General features: G+C 36.4%; 1 protein-coding gene across 7 annotated transcripts in view; it reads left to right on the top strand.

Annotated features, from left to right (window-relative positions):
- The window catches only part of PIAS2 (protein inhibitor of activated STAT 2), a 108,044-nt gene that overhangs the window by 63,522 nt on the left and 19,804 nt on the right, over window positions 1-24,718 (top strand). For all 7 annotated transcript variants that reach the window (XM_025365434.1, XM_025365435.1, XM_025365436.1 and 4 more), the window contains 4 exons: window positions 8,240-8,374; window positions 10,233-10,338; window positions 10,952-11,025; window positions 18,428-18,588. In XM_025365434.1, coding sequence (XP_025221219.1) covers window positions 8,240-8,374; window positions 10,233-10,338; window positions 10,952-11,025; window positions 18,428-18,588 — 476 coding nt within the window. The remainder of the gene's footprint in view (window positions 1-8,239; window positions 8,375-10,232; window positions 10,339-10,951; window positions 11,026-18,427; window positions 18,589-24,718) is intronic.

The raw sequence follows: 24,718 nt of genomic DNA, 5'->3' as shown, positions 1-24,718 counted from the left end.
AAGTAGTGGGGACTACACTTGTGCACCATTGCTCCTGACTAGAGCCTGGAGCATCTTACTTAAGAAATCAAGGATGCTGTGAAATACTCTTGGGATTATATCAAACAGCATAGTTGAAGGGAAGGACTTGGGCACTTTCATGTATAGGACAGCATGTGTGGGATGTCTAGATTAGATGGGCCTGCCTGTGGATGGCTTTTGGAAAAGCAGAGGCTGCTGAGAGTGGCTAACTACAGAGATCAAGAATTCCCAGCTTGGGCCTTGATGATGCATTCGCTTGTGGTGGGTGGGTGCAGTGATTGTTGGGTGACAACACATTTAAGCAGTGAGAGAGTACATGGGCTTCAGCACCTAGGATGTATACAATGTAAATGCATACAGCCTGTCTCTGGCCTAATAGATGGCTTTTAACTGTTCAAATCCTGATAGTCAAGTCTTAAAATAATAAAATAAAAAACGTAGAACTGGACTATGTATTGGTTTCCATTTTGGATACATTACTAAATTGGTACCATTCCTTAGGAAGGCCAGCAAAACCATAATCAAAAAAATAGTACAACATGGCATGTTTGTCAAGCATTACAAAATTGGAGGTGTGTTTACTGTAAGTGAATCCCTAAGAGAGCAGTGACTCATGACTAGCCCCAGTTGTCATTTCACCAGAGCTGACACTCTGCAACTATTGAGGAAATGGGGAAGCTGTGTAATATCCCTGCTAAACACGAGACTGGGCTCTAGACTAAATATATGAGCAATACTCATGAGTAGCCAAGCAAGTCAGACAATATGATCTAGGACTCTGGGCTCTACAGAGCCAAGTGCTAAGAATTGAGCCCCAAAGTGAAGAAAGCCCATGACTGAAACTGACCCTGGTCTTGTAGACAGAGGCATCTGACTTCTCTTGGTTGTCAGGAGGCTCATTTGTCACATACACAGCCTGTGGACTTAGAGACCTGAGAAATACTTGTTTTGTGAATTTTGAAGGGTTTAAGCAACACTGCATCACTGACTGACTCTTTGAAAGATGCGTATGAAACAAATCCATTGAGACAGTCCCGGGAGTGAAGGGGAATTGCAGAGGCTGAGTAGGTATGGTCAGGGAGGATTGCTTACGTGGCCCATACATGTTTCCCCAGGTGGGACATTTATTTTGTCAGGTTTCCGGCTACTAGCAACCAGATTCTCAGAAGCTATCTTTTTTTCCTGCTCACCTCCCACCCCAACCCAAGGTAAGAGTCTTGCTGTGTCACCCATGCTGGAGTGCAGTGGTGTAATCTCGGCTTACTGCAACCTCTGCCTCCCGGGTTCAGGCAGTTCTCCAGCCTTAGCCTTCCGAGTAGCTGGGATTACAGGTGCCCACCACCACACCTGGCTGATTTTTGTAATTTTAGTAGAGACAGGGTTTCACCATGTTGGCTGGCTGATCTCGAACTCCTGACCTCGTGATCTGCCTGCCTCGGCCTCCCAAAGTGCTGGGATTAGAGGCATGAGCCACCGTGCCTGGCCATTATCTTTTATTTGGCTAGTTTGCACAAAGATCTGAACCAAGGGAAGAAGCAGCCCTACTTAGAGCTGAAAGAAAATGTGGCACATATACACCATGGAATACTATGCAGCCATAAAAAAGGATGAGTTCATGTCCTTTGTAGGGACATGGATGCAACTGGAAACCATCATTCTCAGCAAACTATCGCAAGAACAGAAAACCAAACACCGCATGTTCTCACTCATAGGTGAGAATTGAACAATGAGAACACTTGGACACAGGAAGGGGAACATCACACACCAGGGCCTGTTGTGGGGTAGCGGGAGAGGGGAAGGGTAGCATTAGGAGATATACCTAATGTAAATGGATGACGAGTTAATGGGTGCAGCACACCAACATGGCACATGTATACATATGTAACAAACCTGCACGTTGTGCACATGTACCCTAGAACATAAAGTGTAATTTTAAAAAATTATGTGAAAAAAATGAAATGAAAAAAAAAAAGATACTGCATGTGTGGCAAAGAAAGCCTGGCAAAACAGATCAAAACACATCCCTGTGCACCTGTCCCATGGCCTTTTCATATCCATTTTTCTTTGCCTTGCATGTGCTAAGATTTCATTTTTTCTTTAATTAAAAAAAAAAAAAAAAGAAAGAAAGCTCTCAGGTCTGTTGCCCAGTCTGGAGTGCATTAGTGTAGTCTCGGCTCACTCTGTACTCTCAGCCTCCTAGAGGCTCAAGCGATTCTCCCATCTCACTCTCCTTAGTAGCTGGGACTACAAGCATGTGCCACCATGCCTGGCAAATTTTTGTATTTTTTGTAGAGACAGGGCTTCGCCATGTTTCCCAGGCTGGTCTTGAACTCCTGGGCTCAAGCGATCCACCTGTGTTGGCCTCCCAAGGTGTTGGGATTACAGGTGTGAGCCACTGCGCTTGGCTGCTAAGATTTCTTTGACCTTTGACTCTCATTGCTATTTGCCCCTCCCATTATCTATGATGAAAAATAAGACAACGGAGGGCTTCTTGGTATCTTTGGACTCACCTTGAAGACTTACCCTGTATCATCATGTGACTGTGCCAGTGATGGGAGCTGCATCTGAATCTCTGGCATTGCTGTGGAAAATATGGTGGCTACAGATGTGTAAACATAGAAGTTACCAGAATTTCCAAATGGACCAGTCATTGTCACATTTTGGGATGATACCTTTCTGTAGGTCCACAGCACCACTGAGGATGGCTTAGAGTTTGTTACTTCCAGTTCTTTAGAGTGAGAAGAAATTAGGCAGTTGAGTACTTCCTCTGGGGCATTGTTGCTTAATTACTGCTGATTTCTGCCCCAAAGCACCCACTAACCCTTGATTACTTGTATTAGCCTATTTATGAACATATTGACTACTACACAAAACACCGTTTGTCTAATGAGTCTGTCATGCCTGGAGCCAGGGGCCTGCAGCAGCTCCATGGGCACTTGTGAAAGAAGAGAAGAAATGGAGCATTGAGAGAACAGCAAAGATATATCTCAAAAACAGAAGGCAATGGGGAGGACTTGCCTGACCCTTATAGGGCCATCCCAAAGAAAATCAAATGCCTGCCTTTCCCAAAGAGTCTTTTTACCCTAGCTCCGTAAAGTCCTGTAGAACAACTGACAGAAATTCGCATCTTATGGAAAACATCTTAAACCACCACTTGATCCACAATTGCTGTTGATTGGGATAATGAAATATGGAGTCTTTTTTAATGTAAAACAAGATTCTGCAGTTTTTAAGAATTACATGAGTATGCTGCAGCCTCAGAAGAAGAAAGCTGCTGTGGCCCTATAGGAGTTATATTGAGCTCTTGCACCATGGAGAGCCTCAGGGACTTTGTTCCAGTTTTAAGAAGCATCAACAAGCCACAAAAGAAGTTTGATAGGTGGTCCTTGCCCATGATCCTGGTGTATTGAACCATGAATCCTGGAGGAAAAAGCTTGAGACAGTCATGAATTGCCCATTGGAGCCCTGAATATGGTTGCATTTGTCTATGTCCTGGAGGAGGTCCTTATGTGTATGATCTTATGGTAACATCCAGTCTTTGTGGACCCGTGGCAGTTGACCACTGTACTGCATGTACAAAGTAAACATAGGAATGGGAAATGGTATTACTTTGAAAAGGGCAGCGTGTCCCTAGACTGTTAAGGATCAAATAGTGATACAAGCAGCATGTGTGCTTTTTAACCTACATCAAGATGCTGAGTTTTACAAAACACCTTCATGCATTCATTTTCCAGGTTCCCTTGGTCCAAGGAAGACAGCAGCTCATAGTAGGGCTTGTGGGATGGTGACATGCAGTGTGGACAGACAAGAACCTGCTGCAGAGACCATCTCCCAGCTTTGACTCCAAGGGCTGCTATTCTACAGACTGACAGCCAGATGAGAACATTCCATGTTTTTAATGGGCAGAAGAAAGAAAAAGGCCCTCTTTGCTTAGGAGTTATTTTAAGAAGCTGAATTATTTTTCTTCTAAACAATTTGTGAGAAATGTCTATAAAACTTGTGTAGCTCTAAAGTTGAAGGAAGGAAGAAGGGTTGACAAGAATATTTCTTTGAAAGACCTAAAGAGTGTAGAGAGGATATGTGCTGTAATTCAGCTGGCAACAATCTCCAAGTAGTTCCTTTTGGTGCAGCCAGAAGACTTATCAGTACTGGCCTCCTTCTTATAAATTCTATTTCTGAGCTCATGGATTTATGTTTCCTGATGCTGTGTGTTAGTCACCCTGATGGCCTGCCTCACAGTGAATCAGGACTGACGTAAACTCAACATTTCTTCTTTTAAAACACATACTTGTGTGCACTCACCCCAATTTGAAGAGGCACCTCCTTACCTGAGAAGTGATAATTTTGACATCTGAAAGAATAATGATTATAGTAGACTCAAAACTATCAAATATGTAAGTGTGTTTATAATAATTATACTAAAATAAGCCACTGGAGGTTGCACTAACACACTGCTCTGAAGATTAAGGAAGAGAATCATTTATTTCAAGGTGACCGGCTGTTGATTTGGTCAAGCTCTTTATGGAAACATTTTGGCTAATACAATCAAAAGGGTAATAGAATTAGAAAATCATTATTCCACAATTCATAATCATATAATGGGTCTAGGTTGCTATCATCAATGGATGCCAAAACTTGACGGGGAACTTTATAGTGGAGGGATCAGGCTGACATCCCCTGAACTCCTAATCAGTCTTGACACCACTGAAAACAGGGCAAACAACCTTCTGTGCATTATGATGTGGTACCATATGAAGTATGCAACATTTTCTCTGAAGTTTTTTGTTTCTAAAATTTTGACCCCAAGTTTAATCATGCTTATACAACTAATTAGTGGTTTTAAAAATATATGGGAGATAGAGCAACAAATCTCATACTTCGAGGAAGCAAAATACCTAATCTAAAATGCGAAGTCGTTCTTCAGGTCAAAAGTCCTGGTTTCTCCAGTAGAACAACAGCATTGGGGAAAAAGTGTGTGTTTGGAGACGGCAGGGGTTGTGTTTATAGAATAAAGGAGACTTCAGAGACATAACTAAGTGTGGTGTGGGGCTCTAGTTTTTAATTATGATTCAAGCCGTAAAAGGACTGTACTAAACTACATATGGAGAAAATAGAAAATATATCTGAGATTTGCTTTAAAATAATCTGGAGTGGGGGTTGAGTAGAGTAGGTAAAGATTGTTCATGGGTAAGTAAATTACTGAACTGATAGATATATACGTGTTATACTTTTTTCTCTATTTTTGTATATGTTTAAAATTTTCAATAATAAAAGGATGAAAGGAAAATAAATTTTGAGGCACCTGGGAAATCTGAATCGAAAGACAAGGTATTAGGTGATTTTTTAAAACTGGTTATTTTTGTGGGGTTGTAATACTGTAGGTTTTTAAAGTCTTATTAGAGATCCATGTTGAATATCTGGGTTAAATGGCATGTCTAGAATTTGAGTTTAAATACTCAAGGGCAAAAAGAAATGTGTATTTTTGTGGCGTGTGTGTTTTAGGGCAGATTGGCTTTGGGGCCAAAAGCATTTGAAACAAAATTGGCAACGTGGATAATTATTGAACCTGGTTGGTGGGTCCCTGCTGTTTGTACCTTTCTTGTGTATGTTTGAAAATTTCTATAAAGTTAAAAAGTAAATCTGTGTTAGAAGTATTCAAGTAGTAGTGATAATTAGAAAATTTGGAGGAAAATGTTAAAGTAGAATAATTGTGGACAACTTTTGTCACAGTTGCAAGTAGGGTAGGGTGTCATCAGAGCATGAAACATAAAAAATTATTTGAGTGTGTCACAGGACCACCACAAAGTCTTCCGCTGGTGCTGTCCAGCAGCCTTTGCTTAGAAAGCTTGCAGATTTGCCCCACTGGTTCCCTGTCACATGAACTTGACTTTATTTTTGCTTTAAATATGGAAAATTGTTAGAAATATGTGTGAAGGCTAAACTTTATATTTTGTAAAATTCCAACTATTAATATATTCTCAATAACCAGGAAATTGATGGTTGGGTAGGGGTGGTGCTGATGGTTAGAGGTAGAATACAGGTTATCAGATAACTCAGAATTACCAGTAAAGTCACACTACTCAAATGGGATATAGAATAGATTGAAAACGCTTTACACTGAGTGAAACTAACATGATTCTGAGTTTGCTGACACTTCATTCTTACATGAGTGTCACTCTCCCTGCTTCTGTTGCCCTTTTCTACTGTGTCAGACTGTGTTATGTCTTAAATTCTAATTTCCAGAGTGCACATTTTAGTTCATGAGTTATTTTTATCCTCCTGACAGACCCTGTATCATTTTTACTTGGTTAACCTACTAGTGGACATACCAGCAGACAGAATTATCTTCCAGGCCCAAAACAGGCAAAACAGAAGTTTCGTTCAGAATTACCTAGATACTGGTGTTGATATTCCTTGTACTTGTTGCTCATTGAATCAACTTCTTGAGTCTTTTTAAGAGGACTTATCTTAGGAGTTTTTTTTTTTTTTCTTTTTCTGAGCAACTTTTTTTTTTTTTTTTTTTCGCTTGAGCAACTTAAGATGGGCATAACCTTCATACACACACACACTCTCTCACACACACACACACACACACTCACACACACACACTGTCTCTCTCTCTTTCATTTCTGTATTCTAGTGCAAGTTAAGTTCTTCTCTTTGTCTTTTACTCCCCTGCTCAAACGTTTTTAATTACTTTCAAAATTTTTTGCAAGTTATAGATTACACATTATCATGTGGACTACCATTTAATAATTACTGTCCTGCCCCTTATGAGACAGTTCCCAAGTTGTGGTAGACAGGGTGTGGTCCTCTTTGCCATGTGATACTACCAGTACTAGTTTTCATTGGTCCTAAGGTGCATATTTTAGCATTGCTGAAATCCAGAAGTGTCTTAAAATTGCTGGTGACCAGGTGTCAGCTGTGATGTATTATCATTGTCTGCACTTGTACAACTTTGGTGTTAATGCCATGGTGTGACTAGTTAGCTGTACTCCTGGCTTTTCAGTTAAAAAATAATTTAAGGACATTTTGAGAAAGAAGCATGAATGCTGGCTGTTGTCTGAAAACTTTTCACTGATGGATTCTCATAAGATCCAGATTGTATCCCCATTAACACATCCAGTTAATGGTGTCAGTGACTTGCAGAGAAATCTGAGACATTAGTGGAATGAAATACAGTTTTAAAAGATACTTTTTTCTCTAAAATTCCTGCTTGTGCATAGGGGAGTGTTATGTGGAAAAATGTATGGATTAATGATGGCGTGAAAAGTGATTCAGAAGATTCTTATGTCCAAAAGGGAATATGTTAATTCATTTTGCTTCCATTTCTTTGCCATATATACATAGTATTTTCTCTTTCTCAATAGTACATAATTAAATTACATCAATGACATCCTAGCGTCAGCGAAATATGGTATCTACTTTTCAATATGTAGATTTTTTGCAGCTAAGACATTTTAATTTTCTAAAAAATACATTATTTTGGCTCTGAAAAATCAGAGTGAAGTCTTGTGGTAATTGGGAATTGGATACACTGCGAATCAGAAATGAGTATACTTGCTATTTAAAACAAATGATTGATGACTAGATAAAAGTAGATTAAAGCATAAATAGCAGTATTATCTGATAGCCATCAAGCTCATTTAATGACAGTTGAAATGCTGATTATCCTTATTTGTTAACTTGACCTGGGTTAAAAGATTACCATTTCTGTTCCACCCAGAGAAAATGCAGTGGAAAATATTTTTATCACTCACCAAATTTTAAAAATGAAATTCGTTAGCTTGTTCTTTCTTTCCCCTCAATTCCCAGTTTGCTTTCTTTCTTTCCCACCCCGAATATATGCATGTATTTGAAATGGGGATTGCTAAGGATGAATCATTATAAAAAGTTGTGACTTTATCTGTAAAGCTTGGTGTCCTATAAAAAAGGAAAACGATTCATAGCCAATGTGGCAAGATGTCAGCATCTTTAATTTTAATGATGGGACATGGATTTTTTTCCTACCTTTCTGGACTTGTGAAATATTTTGTAACTTTTTTTCAAAGGTTGTTTTCCTGTTTTGGGTTGATTATGATAATAAGGGCTATATGATTTTTAGGCTAAAATAAAAATAGTGTAACTGAAATTGGGCAGGATCCTGTGTCTATCTTGGAGAAAATGTTTAATCTTCCTGCAGATAATTTGAAATAATTTTTCTTTCTTATGGTTATAGGGCTACGCACCACCGCCTAAAAATGGGATTGAACAGAAGCGCCCTGGACGCCCCTTGAATATTACATCTTTAGTTAGGTTATCTTCAGCTGTGCCAAACCAAATATCCATTTCTTGGGCATCAGAAATTGGGAAGGTAAAAGCTCTCCGTTTTGGGTAGCAGGACAGTGACCCCACTGGGGGTTGACTTACTGTGTTTTTTCTTAAGCTGTTGGCTTCAGCTCTTTTTGTTTGTGGATTGTAATCTCTAAAAAGCAGTAATTTTCAGTTCAGAGGCGGCAGTATGGAGATTCTTAAAGTTAAAAAGTTTAGCTCTGAGTTTTCTTGAATATCGTCTCTTTATTTTCCTGGAAAGAAAATATGCATATTTATATTTAAGGTAATGGTTTAACCGCAATTGTATGAATGTTGTGTTGAGTATTTTAATAAACTAGAAGCTTTGGATGATAAATATTTATGAAGAAGAACAAGGAAAGTTTTATCAGTTTGGGGGAGAAATGGTTAAATGTACACATGTTGTGATTAGAAATAATCTGTTCTAACCTTTATATAAACAACTGATATTTCAGATAATCTGTGAGCATTTGTATAAAAAGATTTATTTAGAATTATAATATTTTCTCTACACCTTCAAGTTGATGAACTTAACTTTCAGCTGATTTTTGGTCTTATAATGAATTATGTCAATTATGAGATACCAGTTAATACAACAAGGAATTTACATTTTAGAATTACTTGTTTATATAACTGAAATAATGAATGGAAAGGAGATTTCAGTTAATTTCTGACCATCAGCTTCAGTGTTAATATTACATGAAGCATCAATTTCAGTGTTCCTATTACATGTTCCTAAACAGAATAATACTCCTGTTTTATGGATGGAGAAATTGAGGCGTTATTTATAGCAGGAATTTTTTGTTTTGCCACCAAGGTAATTGCAGAGCTGGGAGTAACTTTACAGACATTGGAATAAATGATTGTAGACATTGAAAACTTTTGCCATGTAATGGGGATAATACTCTTTCCTTATAATTAAAATGATTAATTGACCTAAAATTTACACCATAAATTGGGTATTTAGATATTTAAAAGAACATTAAAAAATATTTAAAATACTTGGTTTGGCAACTATTGAAAGTATTACGTTTATTGTAGAATCAATTGAATGAATATATTTAATAAAATGGGAAGATAGGGGATTTTTTAGCATTTATGTGAAATTATATTTTATCTCTTCATAGCTCTATAAATAGCTAATGAAGGTTCCTTTGTGCCAGATCTAACAGGTATGGGATTGGACACTTGTTTTCTGGCCTTGACTTTTTAATTTTTATCATATCTTCATGTGTCTTACATATTATAGTAGCTGCTGCTTGTCAGTAAAATACCCATTTGGGGTACAGGAGTTAATTTATCAAAGCTTTTCTCAGAAGAAAGCTGCTAACTGGTTCATTTGAGTGATTTACTCAAAGGCCTTGTAGCAGGTGGTCTCTTCTGCCAGAATTAGAACTTTGGAACAATGGGTTTGCAGTGTTAATTCAGACCACTGGCATTTGAAATTTGTTTCTGCAGTGGAACTCCTCTTTTAAGTGAAAATATGAGAGCCCCATTACATAAAGTCAATAAAAGCAGAATGATTTTGGTTAGCAAGATTCTGGTTAGTCATAGGAGGGTACATTTTCAGGGTGTCCCCTAAGGTACCAGTTTTGCTAAGTAAGAACCATAGTTTGGAAACCATTGACCCAACCTATGTTCCTATAACAGCGAATGTTTTAAAGTGATAAATGATCAAGAAATAGTTTTAAATGATTGAGCTTTTATTTTCACTGAAATAGCTTGGTGAATTTTGTCCCCTTTGCAGTCATTGACCATTCCATAGAAGTTATTTTGAATGTTATTTTTAGAAACCAGAGTTTCTTAAATAAGTATTTCATGTAAACAAAGAGAATATTATCTCTCATCTTTAATGCAGGGTTTTTTTTGTTTGTTTGTAGAATTACTCCATGTCTGTATATCTTGTACGGCAGCTTACATCAGCCATGTTATTACAGAGATTAAAAATGAAAGGTATTAGAAACCCTGATCATTCCAGAGCACTAAGTAAGTAATGTTTATAAGACCCAGCATTTAAAAAAAAAAAAAAAAGAAAAAAAGATTGAGCATATGAGATGCTTTAATGCTTTAAATATTGTTCACATCAATAGATTATATATTTGTTAGCTTGTGTATATACTAATTTATATACATTACTGGTGAGTAAAATTGTGGATATTACCACATAGTAGTTTTTAATTATCAAAGGAAGTATAAGAATATTTTTATATTTTCTGTTTACAAATTTAGTAATTGTTGGAAACAAACAATAGTGCATAATAAAAACTGTGATGAATGTGTGTTGGAAAAGCTTTGAAGCTCAGGGTACTGCTGCATTCCAGCTTCCTCTCCTAATTGTTGTTTTGTTCTTAAGTCTTACACAGCTTTCTATTTTGAAAGTCTTGCTTACCAGCAGTTTTACTTTTAAAAAGAAATTTTAAGAATTTAAACAAAGAATTTGCATGTTCATAATTATTTAACTTACATTGGGAGTGTGATTGTGTTTTCAATACATTAATATTTAACATTTTGTTTTAAGATGCTATATATTTCTATAATTCCATTTCTTTGTCACCCTTAATTTTTTTTTAATTTTATTTTTTTTCTCTTCTCTTTAAAGTTAAAGAAAAACTTACTGCAGATCCTGATAGTGAAATTGCTACAACTAGCCTTCGGGTATCCTTGATGTGCCCTGTAAGTAAAGCAACAAAACATTCTAAGGAATTTGACTTTTTATAAATGATTAACTTTCCTATAAAAGTAAGTGTGGGAATGAATGATATATTATGATAGAATTCTGAACTTTTGTCTTTTCCCATTAAGGAATCTTCATGATTAAGTCACAATGCTTTGTATTATTTGGGCATGCAAAGAATACAAAGAAGAGGGAAGATAGCTTTAGGCTTAGAATAATCTGTTGTAATTAATGTTGTAGATAATACACAGCTATAAATAAAAATATTTTAAGAGCTGATTCCTTTTATAAGAATATAAATGATACTGAAAAATAAAGTGACTGGGGCCTGATAAATGCTAATTGATGCTCTTGGTTTAGTGAGTTAGGATGCGTAGGATGTCTTTGTAATGGTCTTTTAAATTGCACAATAATTTTTCTTTTATATCTCCTTACATAGAAAGTATGAGGGAGAAATCAGTTAGCAACTCTCACATCGTCCTGTTTACTTGCCACTGAGCTAATTGTAGGAGAAAATATTGAGGCTTGCTTAGAATGTTAATAATTGAGTTTGAAAAATAAAACCAACTCCCATAAAAATGGAGCAGACTTCACTTACAGTTAGGCTGTTATACTACCAAGAGGAGATGGGAGGATCAGGAACATTGAATGAATTAGAGGGGAACCCTTTCCAGTTAAGAAGAACTTGGTGAGAAAAGTCATGGAATCAGGAATTTATAATGTAATTTTGTGGGCGTTTGATGACTGCCCACCATTTTGAGAAATGTACAGTTTTTTAAATGGGGAGAAATTGTGTCAGAAAGAAAAGAGAATAATTTGTTGAGTTTCTACTGTATGTTCTTTATTTAACTATCTTAGCAAACCTGTGTGGAGGAGTTGTCTTCATTTTGTAGATGAAGAAACTGAGACTGAACGAGGTTGGCTAACCCAAATTACAGTTAGTGGTAGAACAAGGATAAAGATTCTGTTCTGACATTCCTGTTCTCTTTCCAATATACCATGCTGCCAGATTGGGCTAAAATATACATGTCCTGATTACAAGTACGTCTCTTTTATTCTGGAAAGTGGTATTTGCAAATCTTTTTTTGAAGCATCACTCTTTTAATCTTCATTAACTTAAAAATATGAGCTTGCCTTCATTGAAATAGAATTTTTTGATATCAGGATTGCTTGGATACTGGGAATGTGCTCTTGTCAAACGCAGGGAAGAGGTGTGCAGTTCCAGTAGGGTAGGACCTGAAAGCCCTGAAGGTGGTGGCAGAGGCTCTAGGAGGCATGCGGAAGGACCCACGACTTCCTCTGAGCGCAAGTTCTATGCAAACCTTCAGGCTTGAGTTCTTTTCAGTGTCTTCAGGTTATTCTCTTTTTCTACGCTCTCATGTTAAAATTAATAGTAGATTGAAAGAAGTGAAATTACCTTTTTGTTGGTTAAAAAATGGTTGGATATTGACTTTTTTATTATGTAACCCTAGTATATTCAGCAAACATTAATTGCCAGCTGTATTCCACATACAGTCACCATATGGGGAGGAAACTCATGTCACCATTATGTTTTAGATGTCAAACTATTGTATCAGGAAGAAAGTCTTCTACACAACTTACCTAAGGAGTTTTACAGTTATGCAGTGCCATTTTCTTAGAATCTTTTAATTTTTTTTTTTTTCATACAGACTGCCATTCTACATGAGAGCAACCAAAACCAAATGCAATGGCTAAACATACTAATGGATTCTCAGACTTTTTAAATTTTTTTGACACAGGGTCTCTCTCTGTCACCCATGCTGGAACATAGTGGCATGATCACGGCTCACTGCAGCTTTGACCTCCTGGGTTCAAGTGATCTTCCCGTCTCATCCTCCTGAGTACCAGGGACTACCGCCATATACCACCACACCTGGCTAATTTTGGTGTCTTTTGTAGAGATCTTTCACCATGTTGCTCAGGCTGGTCTCAAACTCCTGACCTCAAGTGATCTGCCCACCATGACCTCCCAAAGTGCTGGGATTACAGGCATAGGCCATCTCATGAGCCAAACTTTCAATAATAGTGAAAGCAGCATATCAGAGAGGTTAGGATTCCTTCTGTGTAAGAATAGAGAGCAGTTCCTTTCAGACATTACCAATTTTAAGAAAATTAACTTTTCAGTTACTTAAAGAAATGAAGTAACAGATCAAATAGGTTTTTGAAATCTTGTTTTAAGTTTCTTAAGTGTTTTTTTCTCTCTGCTCAGAAGTGATAACAGGTCTATTTGTGAGACTGTCTTTTGAGCTTTTCCTCGGGGTTCGTCGATCTTTTCAGAGCACTTTCTAAGAAAAGAATAAATGGTACTCTTTGGGCTATAGTAGTAGTGTTAACATAAAGTTGGGTAGCTAAACTGTAATATGTGGTATATATTAATTAGACTACCAGACACAAGTGTGTTGATTAGATTTGGTGGATGGATGACAGAAGTTAGATGATGAAAGCAGTGTTTGAGAAAGTCAGTCCTATTATTAGTTGGAAAAAGCAGAATGGAGTCCAGCTGGCTAACAATGGAGATAACATGGGATCTGGTGCAGTAATGGGAAATGGAGAAGGAAAAAAATAAACCCCAGGCACTTGGATAAGAAGTGAACCCTGGGTTATTTGGCAAAAACAAGAGAAAATAATAATGTAGGGTTATAGAATAAATGTTTATTACATTTCACAATATTTTCGTAAGGTGATTTGCAGTAGAAGTGAGTCCTGAATAGTGGGAGCGAATTCTAAAACCTCTGTCCTTGGGACTAAAGGAAGGTAATGTCACAGTAGTTATTGAAGAGGATCTAATTGAGTGTGCATAATTATATTTCTGAACACAATATCTGAATTTTACATAGGAGTTTCACTTTGGTGATTTCAGCTAGTGATTTTCTGTCTGTCCTGCGGAGGTGGGCTGAGTAGCTGAGAGAGAAAAAGAAAGCAAGCTAGGTTTGATTTTATCTCTTGAGATTCTAATATGTTTAAAAAAAAAAAAAAGTCCTGCTGAAAATAGTTGGAAACCACCAGTTTGGGTCTTTTCAACTTGAAAACTCTCTTACTTTAGATTGGTAGTAATTACTCTACAGTGAATAGAATTTGGATAATGCCAGCTTAACATTTTATAGGAAAAAAGTGTTGCATTACTTAGATACCACTTCATTCATAAAAATAATAAATTTCAAAAAAGCACCTTCATCTGGTTAAATTAGAATTAGAATTTATTTTGATGGCACATTCAGGTCCTTTTTAATAACATTCCATAGTCACTAGGAAATTGACAAAATTTTGCTAGCTAGTAACAAATGCCTTCTTAGGAAATGCTCATTAGTTCTTATAAGACAACTAGAGTAGGATTAAATTTAGGTTCAACAACTTTTATAGTCCTGGATATTCTCATTTCTGTATGCTGTGGAAATTTTAAGGCTGTGACAGGAGAGATGGAAACGGCACAGAAGAAAACGACAAAAACAGTCCCTAAGCAGCGGTTTGCAAAATGTGGCCCATGGATACCTGAAGGTCCCTGACACTCTTTGAAGAGGACTACAAAATTAAAACTTTTTATAATAATATTGACACATAATTTTGGCTTTTTGTGTTCTTTCTCTCTTACGAGCATAAAGTGATGTTTAATGTGGGTTACCTGATAGATGATGATGATGTCGTTGCTCTGATGGCTAATGGAATGTGTACTTGTGTACTCTTGTCTTTTAAAAATATGTTTTAATTTCTAATATACAGATATTGATAACTATAGCCCACATACATAAAGCGTCTTTGATGTCTTAATTTTTTTTTCTTTCTCTTTGTTTTCTTTTTTTTTTTTTTTTTTGAGACGGAGTCTTGCTCTGTCGCCCAGGCTGAAGTGCAGTAGCACCATCTCAGCTCACTGCAACTTCCACCTCCCGGGTTTAAGCAGTTCTCCTGCCTCAGCCTCCCAGGTAGCTGAGATTACAGGCGCCTGCCACCATGCTTGGCTAATTTTTGTATTGTTAGTAGAGACGGGGTTTCACCATGTTGGCCAGGCTGGTCTCGAACTTTTGACCTCATGATCCACCCTCTTTGGCTTCCCAAAATGCTGGAATTACAGGCGTGAACGCCTGCGCCCGGCCTTTTTTGTTTTGTTTTTTTTGAGACAGAGTTTCGCTCTTGTCGCCCAGGCTGGAGTGCAGTGGTGTGATCTCGGCTTACTGCAACGTCTGCCTCCCAGGTTCAAGCAATTCTCCTGCCTCAGTCTCCCAAGTAGCTGGGATTACAGGGGCCCACCACCACGCCCAGCTAATTTTTGTATTTTTAGTAAAGATTGAGTTTCACCATGTTGACTGGGCTGGTCTCGAGCTCCTGACCTCAGGTGATCCACCCACTTCGGCCTACCACAGTGCTAGAATTACAGGGGTGAGCCACTGTGCCTGGCCAAGGTCTTCATTTTTAAGAGTCCAAAGGGGTTTTGAAACCAAATGAGAACAGATAACTGTTAAAACCGTGGTAGGCTGAGTTAGAACGTTATTTTAAAGAAAAAATTATAAAAATTGACAAATAATACCTACTTTTAAATTATTCAAATAGAGCCGAAAAGTAAAAATGATAATTTTAAATTTGCAAAGTCTATTATTCAGAAGTAATATTACTAGTAGCATGATGGATTTTTCTAGATGTAATTCTCTATATAATTATATGTATGTTTATTGGAAAATATATACTGTCCTATGGCTTGCTGTTTTTTAATTAACAGTGTATCTTAAGTATATTAATATGTGTAGATTGGTCTTATTTTAATCATTGTGGGCATTTTGTTGAATAGGCATAGTGTAATTTAATAACGAGTTCAGTGATTGAGTTGTTTCCACACAGTGATTGTGCAAAAAAGCCAACTCACTTACATTGGTGGAAACTTTCTAAATAACCAGCCAATGTTTATGTTGGTACTATTTAAAAAGAATAACATGTGATTTAAAAAAAGGATAATAGGAAAATCTATTAAAATTATTCATCTTATCATTGAAAGGATTTAAAAAACCTGTTATCTCATTGGGTGCTGAATAGGTATTTAGTCAACATTCATTTTTAATAGAACAAAAACTTAGCAAAAGAGGAAAAGGAGGGTAATTAAATTAAAAAACTAACACCATTTGTAATGTTATAAAACTGGGATGTCTCTGGAATGTGAGGACCATTTGTGATATAGCTCTATCAGCTGTGTCTCAGTGAGTGTGTGGTTTTAACCTTTTGTAGCTTCAGCATCTTCATTTCAGAAATAGAAATATAGATACCAGCTTTTCTGGAGTCATAGAGTTATGAAGATTTTATGAGATTTATATAAAAGCCTTGGGCATACTGTAAGAGTCTGTTTAAGAAATAATTTGTTTTTAAAGGCAGGAAAAATATAGAAAGATGTATGATAAGAAGAGAAACTGCCTCAGGTTTTATTCCGACCTTTTTCTGTTCTAAGTGATGAGTTATATTGTGCCACATACCTTGATCAAATCACAGAAATTTCGAAGATCCCTTTTAGAACTCTGGTTAGACACTTAGGTAGAGACAGTATAGCAGTGATGAGAGTGTGGACTCTGCAGGGCTGGAGCTTCCCAGGTCAGACCTGCTCTGCCATTTTCTAACTTTGTAGTGTTAGGTTACTTAGCTTCTTTGTACCTTAGTTTCCTTATTTATAAAATGGGGATGATAATGATACTATCCTTTTAGTATAATTGTTATGTAATTGTAAAAGTGTTTTTGAGATTAATGTGAAGTAGTCAACACTGTACCTTGCACGTAGGTGGAACTATATAAATGTTACTTCTGTGTTGATGATTCAGCTAAATTATTTTCTTTTTAAATTACTATGTTACCAGGTGTTCATTTTAGAGGAATTAGAAATTACAGATGAACCAAAAGAAAAAGAACATCCTAAAAAGCCTGCCTCTCAGGCAGAACTAAGAATGTTTTAATTTTGCCATGAATTCTTTCAAACTTTATAGCATAAAAGGAGGTCCATCTTCTTCGTTTCCTGTTTGTTCTTTTCCCCATTTCTGGTCCATCTCCATTCATTCTCCTATCTGGTCAACAAATACTGAGCACATACTATGAGCTAGTATTGTGCTAGGACAGTGGGATTCAGTGGTGAGCAGAGATCTAGACCATCTTTTTGGAGCTTAAGATCTAGTGGGAGAAACAGACTTTCAATCAAAATAGCAGGACTGGTTATAAATAGTGATATTTTCTGTAAGGGAAATATGTGGGGAGGTTTGAAGGATTATGTAGGAAAACCTGGTCTGACCAAATCTGGGTGTTGTATACGTCTTGGTGCCGATGGACCACTACTAGTTGCAATACGAATTTAACAGCACTAGAGTTAATCAAAAGTATATTGAAAAATTAACACAGTTGATTATATAAAAATAAATTTTCATAAATGAAAAATATATTTGCAGTTCATATTACACACATGGCTAATTTCTTATATAAAGAGTGCCTACAAATAGAAAAAGATTAATAACCAGATGGGAAATGAGAAAAGGTTATAGGTAGAAAGTTCTTAGAAACACAAATGACTCTTAGAAGTAAAAGAAGAGGCTCAACTACCAATAATAAGAGAAATGTAGTTCACAACTATAATGGGATATTTGTCACCTTCCAGATTGGCAGAGATCAAAGAATTTAATAACACTATATTGGGAAGGTTGAGTGGAACAAAGCACGTTAATACACTTGTATACATAACCCAGTAGGTACTTTTTGTGGAAGATAATGTGTTAATGTGACAAAAATTACAAATGTCCTTTTCTTTCCACCCAGAAGTTTCACTTCTAGAAATTATAAATATTATAAATATAGGAATCTTAGAAATACTCATTACAGCATTGTAGTGATAAAAGATTGGAAACAATTTAAATGTCAGTCATTAGTGTACTGGTTAAATAAATTATGATACCTTCATATAATGGTAGTTTTTTATATACCAATTTGTGTGCAGTAGTCACCAAGTTATATGACAGAAGTGAGTTGGAAAACAGTGTGTATTGTATCCTATAATTCCTGGGAAAAATACTTTAAATACACACTTGGTTTATGCTTAGAACATCTATGAAAGGACATGCAAGAGATGGATAACAGTGGTTCTCTAAATAGGGAAACTGGGGACCAGGTAAGGAGGAGTCATATTTTCAGCGTATATGAATCTGGATTTACATGTTACCTGTTTTGAAAAAGTGAAATGGTTTTTCAAAAATCATAGGGCAATCAGTGAATAAAAATATATTCTAATCTCCCTGGGAATACATTCTGGTTTGGATTTTTCATTTTTGTCATCTTCTTGTATGACATCTTCAGACTTTTACAACTGACCACATTCCCTCTGAGCTCGTTCTCCTTTCTGAACTAGTTTTCTTTGTGTTTCCTGTCCTGTAGTTAGGAAAAATGAGACTGACAATCCCATGCCGTGCAGTGACTTGTACACATCTGCAGTGTTTTGATGCTGCCCTTTATCTACAAATGAATGAGAAGAAGCCCACCTGGATTTGTCCTGTGTGTGACAAAAAAGCTGCCTATGAAAGTCTAATATTAGATGGGTAAGTATATCCCTTTTAACAGCTGATATGGACTAATACAACAGCTGTTGGCAATGTCTTTGTTCAGTACAGCTTACTGAACTAAATTCTAAATAAATTCTACTCTAGCATAAATCCAGATGTTTGTATGTTTTCTGTCTTATACATAATTACACTCAATCTTATTTTTTATACTGTGGTTAGTGGCTTTTTTTTTTTTTTGAGACAGAGTCTCTGTCGCCCAGGCTGAAGTGCCATGGCTTGATCTCGGCTCACTGCAAGCTCCACCTCCCAGGTTCATGCCATTCTACTGCCTCAGCCTCCCAAGTAGCTGGGACTACAGGCGCCCACCACCGCACCCGGCTAAGTTTTGTATTTTTAGTAGAGACGGGGTTTCACCGTGGTCTCGATCTCCTGACCTCATGATCCGCCCGCCTCAGCCTCCTAAAGTGCTGGGATTGCAGGCCTGAGCCACCGCGCCCGGCTGGTTAGTGGCATTTTTATCTCTATAATATGATTTGTGTTGAGGGCAATGTTTTTGCTTTCCAAGATTATATTTTATAAAACCTACAGGAAATAGGGAAAAGTTTGCTTTGTGATGTCATTTTCCTTACCTAGAATTTCTTGAAGTAGCAGGGTCTATGCAAAAAACCAGAGGAAGTGATAGGGTAAATACACATTATATAGCTCTTAAGTTCAAAACTGGAATTCATACCCAGGTATTTCTGACTCTGGAGTCCAAACTCTAAGCATCATCTCTCATATTATATTGCATGTCAGAATTTGGAAAATGGCATGAACTAATTTTTAGTACCTTTTTTCAAATAATACTTTTTTAAAATTGCACATGTCATCCATACACCATGTAAGATTTAGAAAATACAGTTAATGGAAAGATGAAAATAAAATTAGCAGGACCATCCTATGGTGATGACTTTGTTATTGACATATTAAAAAAGACTGAAATGATACTTTATGTAATGATTTATATTAATATATACATATGATTTTTACTCAATATATAGTGAAAAGTATCCTAGATTTTTAAAGATACTTGTGCAACTTGAAAATGTTTTAAGCCAGGCACAATGGTACATGCCTGTAGTTCCAGCTACACAGGAAAGTGAGGTGGGAGGATCACTTGAGCCCAGGAGTTCAAGGTGAGCCTGGGCAACATAGTGAGTTGCATCTCTAAAATAAACAACAGAAGTTTTACAAGAGTATTATCTGTGGAGAGGAATGGGGAATGAAGAGTGAATGGGACTTTAACATTCCTTTCTGAACGTTTTTGTTTGCTGAGTTTTAATTTTTAGCTTATTTTGAAAAAATTTCAACGCTACAGAGGTGTTGGAATAGTAGCACAAAGAACCTCCCATGTAACCTTGACCCAGAAGCTTCAGTTGTTAACAATCTACTGCAGTTGTTGTATCACTTTCTCCCTTAATATGTGTGCATATACACATTTTTGGTGTATGCATTTGCGAATGTAGAGAGAGATGATTATTACTATTTTTAGAATTCTTTTGAACCATTTGAGAGTTACATATGTCATGCTTCTTTGCACATTAATATTTTGTGATGTGTTTGCTAAATTCTCAATATTCCATATTTGTTTCTACTTTTTCAATTTAAAATTGCCCTGTGATGTTAACATTTTTGAAGATGGCATTTTGTATATGTCTATGGAGTTTTCTTCAAGTTCTTAGAAATACTCAAAGGGAATGTATAACTTTAAGACTTTTAGTATTTATTATCAAGATGCCTCCCAGGAGGAGTAAGCTATTTTTCTCTCCTAGTAAATCATTTCACTCTCATGCCAACAGGCATAACACTGTCCACTTCTCAGCTCTCTTAGCAGCCTTACATATTAAATCTTACTTTAAAAATGTCTACTCTTGGGTGTGGTGGCTCACACGTGTCATCCCAGCATTTTGGAAGGCCAAGGCAGGACGATTGTCTGAGGCCAGGAGTTTGAGGCTGCAGTGAGCAATGGTCATGCCATTGCACTCCAGCCTGGGTGACAGAGCAAGACTCTGTTTCAGAAGTAAACAAAACAAAACAGAACAACAAATAAAAATGTCTACCAGTTTCCTAATTTAAAAGATAGCTAATCATTTTGACTTTTAATTTTTTTATTATAAGAGTTATCAGATATTTCTTTAATTCCATATATTGGTAATTGTAATATCTTTTACAAATTGCCTCTTAATGTTCCTTTTTTAAAAAAGATTTTGCTATGGGCTTGCGCATCTTTTTCTTACTGGTCTATAAATAGTCATTATAGATTGGGGATATTAATTTCTCTGTCCGCATGTGCCAAATGTGTTTTCCCAGTTTGCCTTTTATTTGTATTTATTGTGACCTTTGTTTTCCATTCAGAAGCTTTACATTTTTTTTTCATCAAGTCTTGTCTTTTCCGTTTTGAACTTCTGTCTTGAAAATGTTTAGAAAGTTGTAGAGATTTTATATGAGCATTTGCTTGTTTTCATCAGACACATTTATGATTCCTTTTTCCAGTTGTGCAGTTGTTCCATCATACATTGCTTCATGAATTCATTCAACACAGTACTTACTAAATACCTATCATGTGTCAGACACTAGGTCTAAAAATGATGAGCAGAGCTCTTTTAGTATGGGAGACAGTAAAATAGAAAGCATATGAAGTGTAAAGTGCTATGAAGATAAGGAATGACACTATGGGAGGAAAACTGGGGATGGGGAATGAACTTTACAGTAGGGAATAGGTGACCCCATTAAGGTAGGGATCACCTCACCCTAGCACCCAGATTATTCTCAACCACATTTACTTGAATAATCTCTCCCACAGATCTGAGATACTACTTGCATTATCTAATACATTTCTTGTAAATACTAGTGTTAACTTCTGAACTTCTATTTGTTCCATTGATCAAAGTATTAGTAGGCCAGTACGAAACTATTTTTATTAGATTTCTATTATGTGGTAGTATTTCTTAGGCCGTTTCTTTTCAGAATTTTTTTGACTAGTGTCACAGTACATTCTGCGATATTCACTTGAATAAAAGCATTCTGAAATTACACAGAACCTTTTTGGGTTTTCATTTACATTATGCTGAGTTTTCAGTATAGTTGAGAAAAATAAACCTCTTCTCATGAAGTAGGCATTTTTGGCGTAAGAACTACTCATGTACAATGTACAATTTGATAAATTTTGACCTCTTATATACCTGTGAAATCATTATCCCAGTCAAGATAATGAACACACCCATCACACCCAAAGTTTTCTCATGTATGTTTTCAATCTCTCCCTCTCAGTCCTCAAGCAAACACTGATATGCTTTCTGTTTCTATAGATTAGTTTGAATTTTCTAGACTTTTATGTGAATGGAATCGTAAACTGTGTGCTTCCTTTGTCTAACTTCTTTTACTCAACATACTTGTTTGAGATACATTTATGTTGCATATACCAATATTTCATTTTAATTGCTGAGTTGCATTCTCACCCATAGTTTGTCAGTTCATGCGTTGATGGGTTTGTTCTGGTTTTGGGCTGTTGGAAATACAGCTACTGTGAACATTCATGCCCAAGTCTTTGTGTGGACTGTTTTCATTTATCTTGGGTAAATACTTAGGAGTGGAATGCCTGGGCACATGCCTGGTGTGTGCTTAACTGCAAGAAACTGTCAAACTGTTTTCCAAAGCAGTTGTACTATTTTATATTTCCACCAGCAGTATATGGAGAGTTTTGATTGCTCCTCATTCTCATTAACATTTGGTATGGTTTCTCTTTTTTTGGAGGGGGGAGTGAGTGCAGAGTCTCGCTCTGTCGCCCAGGCTGGAGTGCAGTGGAGCGATCTCGGCTCACTGCTAGCTCCGCCTCCTGGGTTCACGCCATTCTCCTGCCTCAGCCTCCCGAATAGCTGGGACTACAGGTGCCTGCCACCACACCCGGCTAATTTTTTGTATTTTTAGTAGAGACGGGGTTTCACCATGTTAGCCAGGGTGGTCTCGATCTCCTGACCTCGTGATCCGCCCGCCTCGGCCTCCCAAAGTGCTGGGATTACAGGCGTGAGCCACCGTGCCCCGGCCTATTGCCCACTTTTTAATTGGGTTTTGTTTTCATATTATTGAATGTTGGTGGTTCTTTATGTATTCTGGATACAAACGTCTTACCAGGTGTATGATTTTTAAATGTTTTCTGTCATTTTATCTTTTCAGTCTTTTAACAGTGTGTTTCAAATAGCAGAAGTGTCTAATTTGAATGAAAGCTAGTTTACCAAGTTTTTCTTTTATGAAAGATTGTGCTTTTGGTATTATTTTAAGACATTTTCCCTAACTCAAGGTCACAAATATTTTTTCTGAGCTTCCTGTAGGAGTTTCATAATTTACTTTTACACTTAGGTTTATTATTTCTATCAAGTTAATTTTTATGTATGGTGTAAGATAACAGGATTTTTGTTTTTGTTTGGTATATGGCCATGTGATTGGTGCACCATCATTTGTTAAGATTAGTTTTTCCTCATTGAATTGCTTTTGCACTTTTTACAAAAATTAATTGACTATATGTGTGGATCTCCGGACTGTTGTATTGATTTATTTGTCTGTAGTTGTGTCAATACTGCATTCGCTGAAAGTCAGGTAGTGTGAATCTTCCAACTTTGTTCTTCTTTTTCAAAGTTGTCTTGGCTATTGTAAATTCTTTGCATTTTCATACAAATTTTGGAATCAGCTTGTCAACTAGGGAAAAAAACCTGCTGGGATTTTGATTTGTTTTTCATTGACTCTGTAGATAAGTCTGTGGTGACATAACAATATTGAGTCTTCTGATTTATGAACAGGATGTATCTTTCTATTTATTTGTCTCAGCAGTGTTTTACAGTTTTCAATGTGTCTTGTACATCTCCTGTCAAGTTTATTCCTAAATATTTCATATTTCTGTGGTATGTAAAATTTTTTTGTGATTATGGCTAATATATAGAAATATAGTTGACCTTTGTATATTGCTTTCATATCAAGATATGTTATTCCCATCCCTTGGTAGTTCTAGTGGCTTTATTATAGATTACATAGGATTTTCTATATAGTCAGTAATGTTTTTTAAATAAAGACAGTTTTACTTCTTCTTTCTAACGTGGCTGCCTTTTGTTTTCCTGCCACCTTGCATTGACTAGTCTGGTAATATGGTGCATTATGTTGATTGACTTGTGGATATTAAACTAATCTTGTATTGTGGGAGTGAACCCCATTTGGTCATGATTTGTTATCCTGTGTGTATTCGTTGTTGGATTTGTTTTGCAAAGTTCATGGGGGATGTTGGTATTTAGTTTTGTTCCAGTGCCTACCTGGTTTTATTATCAGAGTAATGCTGACCTTGTACAATGAGTTGGAAGTAGTGGTATTATTTCTTCTCAAATATTTGGTAGAATTCCCTAGAGAAGACTTTGGGCCTGGGATATTTTTTTTTTTTTTTTTGGGTGAAGTTTTTAACTACAGATCCAACTTCAGGCATAGGGCTTCTTAGGTTATCTGTTTCTTTTGGAGTGAGTGTAAATAAGTTTGACTAGAAGCTGATTTTTCTGTTTTTCTTTTTATCTATTTGGTTGTTTTTTTCTTTATTTCTCTTTTTCTTGCTTTTACTATAATTTGCTTTTTTTTCTAGTTTCATAAAGTTACTGATTTGAGACTATTTTCTAATTAGGGAAGATTATTTACTTTAAATACTACTTTAGCTACAGTCCACAAATTTTATTACATTTTTATTTTCATTCAGTTCAAAATCTTATTTTTGTCTTTGACTCATGTTTCTTTAGTTTCCAAATATTTATGAATTTTTCAAATTTTTCTGGTACTGACTTAATTTGAACATAATTCAGATACGCTTTGCTTATTTTAAATTTATTGAGACTTCTTTTATTTACCTATTCTTCCCTCCTTCCCCTACCCCATTATCCTTTTTTCTCAAAGTTAAAGTTTATAAATTATTTTACTATATAGTAACCTTTGTCTGCTTGTGTTTGTTTTGCGTGCTGTGTTAGAGGCTGTTCTTACTGCCAGCCTCAGCTAGGAGGCTGCAGGTATCTACTAATCTCTAGCCGTTGATACTCACTGAGTTACACAGGTGATGCTCAGTAAGTTACTTAACTATTATGTCGCCTGTTACAGATTTAAAACA

The sequence above is a fragment of the Theropithecus gelada genome, chromosome 18 (assembly GCF_003255815.1).
Source record: "Theropithecus gelada isolate Dixy chromosome 18, Tgel_1.0, whole genome shotgun sequence".
In the NCBI taxonomy this organism is placed as follows: Eukaryota; Metazoa; Chordata; class Mammalia; order Primates; family Cercopithecidae; genus Theropithecus; species Theropithecus gelada.
The sequence above is the reverse complement of the archived record's forward strand: the minus strand, read 5'-3'. Positions and strand labels throughout refer to the sequence as shown.